The sequence below is a fragment of the Nyctibius grandis genome, chromosome 5, assembly GCF_013368605.1.
Source record: "Nyctibius grandis isolate bNycGra1 chromosome 5, bNycGra1.pri, whole genome shotgun sequence".
Classification (NCBI taxonomy): domain Eukaryota; kingdom Metazoa; phylum Chordata; class Aves; order Nyctibiiformes; family Nyctibiidae; genus Nyctibius; species Nyctibius grandis.
Window position 1 is genome coordinate 66,322,172 of NC_090662.1, and position 12,815 is coordinate 66,334,986.

A 12,815-nucleotide genomic window follows, 5' to 3' on the forward strand; every position below is an offset into this window, starting at 1 on the left:
GTTAGTGTGAGTATGAATTTATAGCACACTAATGCCCTGTCATCTTAGTTCCACCCACGGGCCGATACCAAGCACTTCCTATTGGTGTGGCGCATCTCGAGCCCGAGGGACAGCCAAGGGCAAATGCTGGGCAATGCAACTGGGGAGGAATTAAGGGCATCTGAATATAACGCTTACCGTTCACACAGTGAAAAGTAGCTTAGTTCAGCTTGTCTTTTAACACTGCTGGCATCTGGTAGAAATTAGAGTAGCTAATTCCATAGACAGAGAGCCTACAGGAGCTGAGATTTATGCTGGCTTCCAGATTGTTATGGTATGGTATATTAAGACTGAGGAGGCAGATAGATACATAAGCTTGAAGCTGTAAACACCATTGCATACAAAATGCAGATGGCTATGCACATCCTTTTTGGCTTACTGAAAAGCACAATCTCACAATAACTATAGCTTTTGGTGCTGACTAGTGCATCTCAATGGACTGATATTATTTTAAATGAGGGCCATGTGCTTAAATGCTTAAACCTGCATGACTTATATTCAAACTGACCCTCTCCCACAGCCTTCTGTGCTTCAAAACAGATGGAGTCCCGATTCACTGGTGAGATATGGAATAAAGAACAATTATTAGTCCTTTATGAAATTTTCTTCTTAGACATGGTGCCTTCTTTCATGCGTAGGAGAGAATTGATTTTGGCAGGAGCAGGGTGAAATGCAGGTGGGGGGATGTCAAGGATTACTGGGAATGGAGAATTGGGTCCTTGCACAGGTGGCAGCACAGAAGACATCACAAAGAGAGAAACGAGAGAAAGAAGAAAAAGGATCTCAGAGTGAGTAAGATTTACAGAACAAAGTGAGAAAATGCATTCAGATCTCCAAAGTGAAAGAAGTGGCAATTCAACTGCAAAAACACCAGTTTAGCAGTGGTGGTTCACAGTAACGCATTCTTTTATTATTGTGTAATTACTGTCTGCTGGATGTTTGAAAATGCGCTGATGTCAAATAACCATCTTGTAATGTACTACTGGGCTAAGCAGACCTTTATCTTTCTAAACCGTAGTTGGAGGTCAATCATTAGTCAGTAAGCACATAACCTACACTATCTATACAGCCAGAGTGACAACTGGTAAATAAATGACAGGGCAATGAAGAATTGACAGCCTGGCCAAATGATGTGTGACCTTGTGTCTCACATGCTTCAGCGTTTGATGGAGACTTACAGACCATCACCCCCACTCCTGAAATACTTGGAGATTAATGGTGCTAGAGCTGGAAAAGTAATGCAGCCATTTTACCTTATCAAAGGCATTTTTGCCTTGCACAGTAAACTCACTACTGATATGGTCTGAGTCCCTTTTCTGCTACAATACCTACAAGAGCTCCATGAATTGCTGAGGAAGGAGGCGGATCCAGAATGATGAAAGCTGTCATGGCTGGCATTTATAATATTTAAAATATTGAAAACTTATAGATACAAAATTGCACGTATCTGTAGCATTTATCTTCACTCACGTGCTGTGTCATGTGTCTTAAAGTGTAAGCCCATTGGGTTAGGTGACTGCTGATACTGTTTTCCACTCAGTGTGGTGGGCTCCAGTTCCTGCTTTACAGTATATGGAAATTAAACAAGAAGTGTGGTAAGATGAGACAGGAAAAAACCCTAAAAAAATAGTAAACAAGAACTTGATAGATCTTAAGCACTTCATATTTATTGTACATTAAATAAAACAATTTCAGTTCAGTTGAGAGACTGATAGGTCAGATTTAGGAAATCAAAACTCCTAAAGGAAGATATGTTCAGCTTAAATGATAATTAAGTACATATGTGTTAACTACATTATAGTAAAACCGTATTCTGTTAAACAATTCTCAGGTGAATAAGATACATTATCAAAGAGGTATGTATTCCGAGGGTCTTATTGCACAGCTACTGGCTAATCCATGTACTTTCAGTCTGAGAAAGAGATGCTTTACACCGCCGAATACAAACTCTGACTGCCTCCTCATGTTTATTACACAGCTTCTCCTCTTTCCTTATTGAAAAACAGAACACAATATCAATCGGAAAATAAAGCTGAACGTTACAAAATGTGTGTTGTCTTCAGTTCATTTCATTTCAACCCCAAAGCAATCCATGCGTATTCTTTCTGTTCAGTAAGAGCAGGCAGGGAAAACAAAACAACAAATAAGAAACAAAAAAAAAAAAGAAAAAAAAAGAAAATCCCCAACCACGCGCTTGATCTGTCATTGCAAGAACTAAAATGCTGTAATTCTGCTACCAATTTCCAGCGCAGCGGGAGGAAATACTGTGGACGGACTCTCATTTCCCCTCAGTTTTGCCTGCCTGTACTTCACGCATATATGAATCAATGATATGCGGAGGCACTCCATCCATCAGTAGTCTGAAGAATGAAAGCCCACCTACAAACAAGGCATAAGACGATCTTCAGGTTGAAGGTCCCTGGAGAAACAGCTTTGTACCTTTATTTTCCATCATAAGCAACAAAGATTTAGTCAGTCCCTATTGCATACTGTGAGGTGTGATAAAATTCATCCCTGTTCAAAAGTCCAGCATGAGAATTAACCATTATTTAATCTCTGTACCATACAGAACTTTCTTGTCCTCTTGCGCAGGGTGAATTTCATTTCTAGGATGTCGGATATTCAGTCATTTCTCTCACCCCATGCAATAGCCTATGATAAGCTTCACCTCAAATAACCCTCCTGGATTTCCATCAGGCTGGCTGGAGTATAGTCAGAGATGGAAGTCAGCGCAGAAGGAACAACGTGGAGAACACCATACTATGATGAGTTGTGGAAAACATGCAGAGACATTCAAATTATTCTAGTGTTGGTTCTTACAATGGCTTATAAGTGTTTAGCAAAATATTTACCATGTTGCTTGAAAATAGCAGGTGGGATGACATAAGTAAAAGAATCATGTGGAAAAAAGCCAGGATTTTAGATATAGGTGCCTTTAGACTCCAGAGAGAGGTGATGAAAGTCGAAACTTTCATCTGCTGGGGAAGTCTGAAGAATGTTTTTGGATTCACTTTTGAATAAAAAAATAGAGCACATGTAACCACCTTGGATCCAGGTGCTTACTCCCTGAAACCTCTAGAGTTTTCCCAGGGCTTGAAGCTGTGGGTGTGTGATCTCAAAGCTATGGGAGGTCCTGCACCAATACACAGGGGAGACTTACTCCACACTTGTGGCCAGCATCTTCCTTGGCTGCAGCAGTGAGTGCCCATGCTTCCCAAGCCCCACTGACAAATCGGGGCCTTTTGTATTCAGCGTTTCCTCCAGCCCTGCCAAAACTTTTTCCTGTCTCAGTGAAACTTCTTTTTTAAATTTTTTAAAATTTTTTTTTAGTTTTTCAGTTTTATGATGGTTGGAGTCAATATTCACTGAACAGGTATCAGAAGTATCATTCCCAGCCTTTTAGGTCTATGTGCTTTATGACTGTGGCTTAGACACTGTGAGTAAAAAACTGCACCAAACCTATTTTAAACAGCTGCTATAACAGAAACCTGGGCTTGTAAGAAAGCCGTTGGAAGTACTCAATATTTTCTTTGGTGTTCTCGAAAAAAAGGGACAAGGCAAAAGATGTTTGAAGAACATTTAATAATTTTAGCAATCCAAGACAAAATATTTGTTTCAGTGCCCAGAAAAACATGTATGTAGTGTCTTAAATCACCAGCCAGGGCACCCCAGATCCCACTGATGTAGAAACAGTAATTTAATACAAATAATCCAAATTAGGAGTGAAATTTCATACCATTGAAAAAAAATGTCATGTAAACTAAACATATGGGTATTTCTGTTAATTTCATTGAAATCAAATGACATTTGGAAGGGACAGTAGGAAAGATAAATATTTTGCTAAAACATTAGAGTCTGCCTTTTCTCAAGGCCAAGGGTGGCATTCGTTTTAAGAAAGCTACGTACCATTACTATTCCTCTTACAAATCTATGTGCGTATTCTGTTCTGCAAGTTGCAAAACCATCCGCTAATAACTGCACTTACCTTCTGAGCCTTTTCTGGAACACACCAAAAGCTTTAAAGCAAAAGTAAATTGCCAAGATGAAAATACCACTGTCTCTGAATGCTTCAGCTAAATCCAACTGGGCTGATACTTACACAGAGTATTTATCCTGAGTCCAGATTTTAGGAATTTATAACCTTTATTAACACAAGGATTACCCAATTAAAGTGCTATTAGTTACTAGTGACTATGAGACTACGCTGTCTCATTTAACACCGTCATTGTTGCAGAACTGCTCGCTCCCGACCTTAGGTAGATGCACAATACAGACAAAAAAAAAGCATGCTTTTTGGCATTCTTTTCAACTCATGTAGTGCAAGTTGTGATACGAATCATTCATTCTTAGATGAAATCAACTGTGGAATAAATATTTCATTTATGTAGAGGCATATTCATATATGAAAATAACTGACTGTAAATGCAAAACGCTCTTTTATTACTTGCATTTTATTCATGCTAATTAATCATGCTAACTTGTGCACTGTTAAATTCCATTGAAACGTTCACTATTAGAAGGTAGTGGGAGGTACTACTAAGAGGAATTACCGTAAGAAGCAATTATTATAAAAATCTGGATTTATATGCTTTAAAACTATCATGCTACTCATTTTAAAAAACATTTTCATTAAGTGAAATAATGAAAATCATGCCATACTAGGCAGACATTGTATGACGTGTAAACATACATAAGCTTCATATGCAAGAACCATATGAAAGCTTACCTTAGATGACAATATACATTCAAAAATCCTTACTGTGTAACTAAGGGAGAGAGAGAAAGAGAAGTAACAATTTAATCACAAACACAAAAGTAGAGAGAAAATGTTGAGTGAAATTATGCTTACAATTATGTCAAGATGATGTTTTAATCCTTAGTCATGTAAAATACATAGGAATAGGAGCACATGAAGAGTAAAAGGTAGGGATCCAGTTCCACTTCAAAATTATCATTAATATGTAAAAGCTATATTAATATGTACAAGTAACTATAAATCTTGTAGTTAGTCCAAAGTATAGATTGGAACCAAATTATGCAACTGACATTTATGATAAAAGTTTCCAAACGTAGCTTCAAAGAAGCTAACACATATATATATATAGTATTTTCCACCAGGGAAAAAAAGCACACACATAACACAGAAGCATATATATATATATATATGTTGAAACTCTATAAGGCAAAATAATCAAGTACAGACTAATTACATACCTGTGCACTAAAGTATGTACATTGTCACATATCCACATTTACATTACTTAAAGCATGCTATTTACTTTAATTAAACATTTTGACTCTGTAAAACACCCATATATATACATTTATATATGTGTATGTCTATAAAAGCACTCAACCTTGTACCTGTTGTAGCCTTTTAAGAAAAATACCCTAATACTTCAAAAACTACAGGAACATTATCTAGCCTGATTTCTTAACAGGTTTGGGGTTTGAAATAGTAAATTTGGATGCACAATATACCGCAGACTGGTTTCTGGGCTTCTCTGTCATTTTGAAACTGCGCTGTCAGTATTCTGGATTTGGGCAAGGTTACAAGCAAACACATCTCTGTAGAAAGAGCCAAATTCTCTGCAACCTACCGAACCTAAATTTAAAATAAGTTCTAGAGGAAATGAAGTAAAATTATATGCTTGTAAGTAAAAAGTTTTCACTGATTTCAATTGGATCAAGATTTCATCCTTAGATTCTGTAGGTTAAGCTCAGGCAAGGATTGTCTTTCTGAGCACTAACTTGTAACCAAAGCCTAATCTGTAATAAAGAATGCCTTTTAAGCACAGCAAAAGACTTTATGAGACTTCTGTTCTTTCAATAATTCTACAAACTAACTGAGAGCTCATTTTTTGAGATGCAAATTTCTATCTCCTGGAAAGGTCTAAGTGCTCTGGTCAAAGGGAGTCACAGTCATTAAATAAATTCTTCATCGGTACAGGTAGTTCTGTGCCCAGTGGCATAGCAGAAAGATGACTAAAACCCTTGTAACTCTGATGTCAAATATTCTTGATTAATTTGGCCTTCTTTGCTCATGTGACATAGACATTGTATGCCATGAGACGCTAGCTAGTTTAATCAAAAAAAGCAAATAAATACACACTTTGCATGCAGAAAATCGGTTCGCATGTGGAAGGAGAGGAAGGGAATGAAATGGAATGTCCAGAGGAGTATGCTTATTATAAACCTGATTATTCCCCGCCAAGAAGAATGGTTCTCCTGGGTTAATTACTCCATGATATATCACTGCAGAATTAGAATATTTATAGTGGCATTTATTCGCATTTGAAATTCTTCCCAGTATTGTAACACCTTTTAAAAAAATATTTCTCATACAGCGTCTTTGCTATCATCAACCTATTAGAATGATCACCAGCCTTGATTTTGCTCTTAAGATAAACATTCTCCAAAAACATTTCTTTCCTGATAAAAGAAGCGTGGCATTTTATCTGAATCTTTTCATTGGCTTCAGTGAAGCTGATAAGGAATCAGTTCCTTACTGCTTGTAATAGGAGACTTACAGCCATATTTAGGGATCTACCTCAACAAACTTAAAAGATATATACATTGTTTTCCATAGTAAGATGAGGATGAAACATGTATCATGAGATTCTGTGTATACATCATCTTTCAAGATATGTGAGGTAGAGTTATTCTTTTCTGTAAGATCTATTACATGACTTTTTACAGCATGTTTATGTTTAAAAAAAAAAAAGCCATTGTCTGTGCAATTGTACTGAGCAGGTCATATAACCGCCATCTTTAATTTCACTCAGCAAAACTTAAAACAAAAGAACAAAGTACTGTCTATCTGAAATAACATCAGTACATGCAAAACTTTTTTTTTTTTGAAGACAGAATAATGTTTTATTACTGTGCTCATAATTATCACTAAAACTTTTTCAGGAAATGAGAATTAAATTTAGTAACAACTAGGGGTTTTGATTTTACACCTAAAATAATGTAAGCAAATGGCTAAAAATGTACAAAATTGTAGCATACTGATAGTATTCATAGCCAGAGTATTCATAGCTACGCATTTCAAATACTATGCAAAATCAGAAATCCGTGACTGTTCTGTGAGTAGTTCTATGACATTCCAACCCAAACCATTCTATGATTCTATGATTCCTATGACTGAGCATATATGTATGCGTGATAAATTTCAGATCTCCAATACCTCAGAAACAGACAGATAAAAGAATTTCTAGCCAACATAAGGAAAATTCACTTGCTACAATATATACTGTTGCATGGCATAGAGCTCATTAAAATGACTAACTATCCAAAGATCTGTAATAATAGCACCATAGCTAGTACATTCAAGAGATAGGTACCATAGCCTTGAGCCTGTTGGTCCTATCCAGGAAACATTCAACTGTATCTCATCATTTTACTAATCCAGACCTTGATTGTTACTTGCTGGAATAAAGCTGAACCAGTTAAAACTATATGTATGAAAACACAGACACACACACACACACACTGCAATCCATTTCCGGTGAGTCAGAAATCTGTAAGTCTTTGCTCTGCGTCAATGTGATGAGTAGTCATCCAAAGAGCCCTCCTAAATGAACAAACAGGCTGGGAAACTTAAGAGAATGATAATTCAAGACATAAGTCAATAGAATAGTGAAATAAGATGTAATTATGTTTTTATGCTCTGGCTCTTTAATACTCATTTGTATTTGTCTGTATCATATCAAACCCTGAGCCTACCCTGGTTTGCCAAGCTACAGCTGCCGTATTTGCTTAATCCTATTCCCTTTGAATTCATCAATTGAACTGCCAGTCACGCTAAGAGTGTCAGCACTGAACCCTTACAACAGCTGTCCTGTGTCTAAGCCCTACAAATCGCTGGTCTAAGCAGTCTTCACAAAGGAGTCTAAAGTAATGGCTAAACCTGCCAGAATGGAGAGAGGAATCTCAGCAAGGGTGACCACTCACAGCCCAAACTGTTGTGAGAGAACCACAATACCAAGCTTGGTGGGAGGGAGTGGGATTGCACCAGGTGATGGATGATATGAAATTGGGTTCAGAAACCAACTATTAACTAGGGGAGATGGGATTTAGATTAATGAAGCAGTCCATCACATAGCTGAGAAGAGAGAAACAACACACAGCTCAGGTGAAATCCTAACAGCCTGCATTTTTCAGGACTTCTCCCAGGTGTGATGCAAAACTAAAGTACTGCTCTGAGCAAGATGTCTATGGCATAGTATTCCATTTTTTCAGTTGATCTTTAAGTAAATATTACTGACTTTGAGAAGAAAGAAGGCTTTTTTAGTCTAGAAATGTCTATACTACAAGCCTTTTGCAGTCAGTGGGTGTGAGAGGTTTTGTTTAAAAGTGGGGAAGGATGAACTAAATCTTGTCTGAAGGGAGTAATTCTTACAGCCTCATTCTCACTGTAGCAAAGGTATGTTCAACTGCAACCCCAAGATAAGGTGCCAAAGGAATTGAGACTGTAGGATGTGCTACATCCTACACAACAACCCCATGCAGCTCTACAGGCTGGGGGAAGAGTGGTTAGAAAGCGGTCCGGTGGAAAGAGACCTGGGGGTGCTGATCGACAGCCGGCTAAACATGAGCCAGCAGTGTGCCCAGGTGGCCAAGAAGGCCAATGGCATCCTGGCCTCTATTAGGAATAGTGTAGCCAGCCGGTCTAGGGAAGTGATCGTCCCTCTGTACTCGGCACTGGTGAGGCCGCATCTTGAGTACTGTGTTCAGTTCTGGGCCCCGCACTTCAAGAAAGATGTTGAGGTGTTGGAGCGAGTCCAGAGGAGGGCGACCAAGCTGGTGAAGGGTCTGGAGGGTCTGACCTACGAGGAATGGCTGAGGGAGCTGGGGTTGTTTAGCCTGGAGAAGAGGAGGCTCCGAGGTGACCTTATTGCAGTCTACAACTACCTTAAGGGAGGTTGTAGTGAAGTGGGAGTTGGCCTCTTCTCCTGGGCAACTAGCGATAGGACAAGAGGGCACAGCCTCAAGCTTCGCCAGGGGAGGTTCAGGTTGGACATCAGGAAGAATTTCTTTTCAGAAAGGGTTATTAGACATTGGAATGGGCTGCCCAGGGAGGTGGTGGAGTCACCATCTCTGGATGTGTTTAAGAAAAGACTGGACATGGCACTTAGTGCCATGGTCTAGTCGACAGGGTGGTGTCAGGGCAACGGTTGGACTTGATGATCCCTGAGGTCTCTTCCAACCTGGTTGATTCTGTGATTCTGTGATTCTGTGATTCTATGTGCTGCAACCAGCTGATAGGATGATTAACACAACCCTCAGGACATGATGCAAAGCCCATGCATCTATCCAAGGTTTCCTGTGGGGTGAATGATCAGGGGAATACTTGAATCCGACTGGAGTGCTAGGGCACGTCAGCAATGTTAAGAACTGCTTCAAAATCTCAGACTCACAGAGCTGGAAGCAATCTTGAGATGTCATTTAGTGCATATTATAATCCTAACAATTTGTACTGCTGTCATTCTTTTAAGCTGCTTTTAAAGGCTCTTGGTACCAAAGGCTCTACAACCTCTGCAGGAAATCTGCTCTAGTGCTTCACTGCTCTGACTGGTGTCTACCCTAAATGTTTGCTGCCATGTTGCCAGATACAATTTTTTTGTTTTAATCTTTTATGCAGCCATTATGGAGAGAATCAGCTGTGAATGGGACAGGTCTGGCAGCCTCTGAACATAGTGTATCATGTGCTCTCCATTTCAGAACACTACACAGAAAACTGGACCTATTAAAGTTAAAGAAACACTTGTCAGCAAAAATCATCAAGGACATCATCTCAGCTGTACCTAGTGACCACTTTAATGAACAGAACGGTCGCTTTTTTCCTAGATATGTTACTTCTAATTGACTGGAAAAGGATCTAAGCATTCCCCGCCTATTTCAGATACCAGTCCATAAATGTCCGTAAATGTAAGAAATTAAATTCCTCATCAGTATTGATCAAAGGCAAAAATGTCTCCACACTTCTCTCTTAAAAACTCTAACATAGAGCAGCTTCCATTGCTGGTGAACAATTTCCTGGAAACTGTTACGTATTAAAAGAGAGCCTGAATGACGACATGGTGTTTATATTATGCTTCAAAACCAGCAAACTAATTCATCCTGATATTCAGTGAAAAAAAGTTCCAAAATCAACAGAAGTATGTATATTTCACAACAGCTGGAAAGGGAATTACTGAAGAATAATATGTAATCTGTGGGAACATTTGGAGTTTGGACTTCCTAAAATGGAGAGATATTGGTTAAATTATTTCTTATCTTAAAAATGTTTCACAGTATTTTGCATGTTATAGGTAAGAAATTCTTCGTAAAACAAAGGACAGAAATAAACAGCTTCTTGTATTTAAAATGTAGTATTTGGTTGTACTATAAGCAAAGTGCTGAAGACTAAAAAGTTACAACTGAGTGTAAATGCGCATAAGAGCTTTAGGGCTTGGGGACTTAGGAGGTTTAATGAAATAGCAAACTAACTTGGCCTTTCAGTATAAAAGAATAGATTAAGCAACCTTCTCTGGTGATGAGGTCTTCTGTTATGCTGTGAAATAAAAAGTTTGCTTATGATTAAGGAAAATAATCATACTTCCAGGATGAGGACATCACCTTCTAAACCCAGTATCTTAAAAATAAATCATAAAAATTAAGAAACATATTATGCATATTTTCATTACATTAGTTAAATGTTCAGTTTCATAGACCAAACATTTATTGCAATGGCTTCTTGCTAGCAGATTTGAGCTGTGGGACAAGATACATCAGAAAATGGAAATTGAAATCCAAAATAAACACAATACAATCCATAAGGATATTAAATATTATGGTTTTCATTAGAGACTAGCATAATGGAAATAATATAATTAAGGCCATATTCAGCTAGCTTAAATTCCCTCTAAATTCCTGAGTTAGACACTTCCTGTCATCTGGCTTTCAGGAGCTTTCCTTCCTTATAGCCTCAGATTAATTTTTTCAGAAATATTTAGCTTATTACACAGTTGAAACAAAAGGCTTTGGTGGGAGTTAGTCTAGCTAAATATGACCCCATCTTTTCCTAGGAAGTAATTTTCTGAAAAATGTCGTCCTGAAATTATTCATTAGTAGTCCAATCTAAATCCTATTACCATTCATGATATCCCAGTCAATGCTAAACTACCTGGAATTCATAAAGTTTATCTATTAAGGAAAACAAAGATATGTGTTCAGTTGTAGAAGGCTAACGTACTTCGTTCTCTTTCCCTGTATTTGCAAAAACCATAGTTTTGAATACTTTGTTCTTAAAGCAAATACAGCAATTATATCAACTAGCTTGTGTCCTTGGGAACAGTACTGCTTTTTGTTACATGATTTTGCTAACAAACTTCCTTGGAAGCATATGTTTGGTTTGTTTGATAAACAATTTTAAAGCAGACAAAGTCTGCTCTGAACTAATCTTTCTTCCTTCTCTCCTCCCCTTGCCATTTCCTTCAGAGATATGTCTCTTACCCAAGATGATTTTCTTAATGTTTTCCCAAAGAGCTCTGTGGCTGAGTCTTACTAGACTTTCTCAGGTAAGTGGCATAGCTCTGAGAGTTAGTGTCTATCATTTTGTCACTTGTGAAAAAGTCCTTGCAATCACTGCATCAGCATGGGGGGAAAAAAAGACAATATAGCATAAGCACATCATATTGGTCCTCAAAAAGAAAACAAAGAAACCAATGTAGTTTATTTTGTCCTAACCAAGTTATTATTTTCATCTGGGAAAGTTTAAAAAGTTGTTTGAACTCCCTTTTGCATTTGCCTTGCATATTTTTGACTCCTATGTAGATGGTATTCAGACAAACAGGGCATTTGCAATGTTTTAAAACCCTTACCTTTTACTTCCAGTTTGCAATCAACTTCTGCCTCTCCAAGTGCATTGACTGCTCGGCAGGTGTAAGTACCTCCATCATAGGGACTGGGTTTGCGAATCTCCAAGGTGCAGACACCTTGGTTGCTGAACATTCGGTACTTCGGGTCATCCATTATAACGACTTTGTTTTTCAGCCAGGTTATTTTGGGCTGTGGTAAAAACAAAAGACAGCCCACATGCACAAATCTATGAACTGAATTATTTTACCACTTTTTGTGGTGTTCAGTTAAAATTGAGTAATCCAGAAATGATACAAAATAGATAAAGTAGTGATAGAAAGGAAACTGTAATTCTTAGCTTGAACATAAACATGGGATGCATCATGCATCTGTTTTTAAGCATGATTTTTTCAGTGTAGCTCCTATCACATAATTGAAGTAATAAATATAAGCCTGTTATCAATAGAAGAGGTGCTGTGTAATGACAGCAAACATCCGAGCAATAGCTTTTGACATCTGATTAGTCTAAGTCAGTAAGAAAAGCATGTTTTTTCACAGTAATTTTCACAGTCAGAAACTGTGAAGGTGAAGAGTGAACACCAAACATGTTCTTAAACACTCTTGGGTTTTCATTTTACTAGGACAGTTCAGTTTCTCACAACAGAAAATAGACCACAAAAAGTCACAACTCAAAAGAAACTGGAAGATGCATTGCACAGTGTGTCTGAGAACCAGCATGGTCCCCAGGGTATTCTTGCAATGCATTACTTAAAGCATAATTAGCTTTTTGTAGAATAATTATGGCTTTATTTTAGTAACAACCTTTACTGATACATTAATTGTACAGCTGTTGTCAGTGCCGGTCCCAGTATAGCCCAGCCTTTTCCTGAGTTCCTGCCCTTTCACTGAGTTATCTGTGGATTTAGTAACTA

At 37.9% G+C, this 12,815-nt stretch overlaps 1 protein-coding gene across 4 annotated transcripts in view; it reads right to left on the reverse strand.

Annotated features, from left to right (window-relative positions):
* Nucleotides 1-1,684: 1,684 nt before the first annotated feature.
* The window catches only part of MYBPC1 (myosin binding protein C1), an 81,312-nt gene continuing 70,181 nt past the window's right edge, over nt 1,685-12,815 (reverse strand). For 3 of the 4 annotated variants that reach the window (XM_068400364.1, XM_068400363.1, XM_068400362.1), the window contains 3 exons: nt 11,907-12,093; nt 4,766-4,805; nt 1,685-2,418 (listed from right to left, as the gene is read on the reverse strand). In XM_068400364.1, the coding sequence (XP_068256465.1) occupies nt 4,795-4,805; nt 11,907-12,093 (198 nt within the window). In that variant the 3' untranslated portion in view covers nt 1,685-2,418; nt 4,766-4,794. The remainder of the gene's footprint in view (nt 2,419-4,765; nt 4,806-11,906; nt 12,094-12,815) is intronic. The other variant, XM_068400365.1, reaches the window with a different exon arrangement.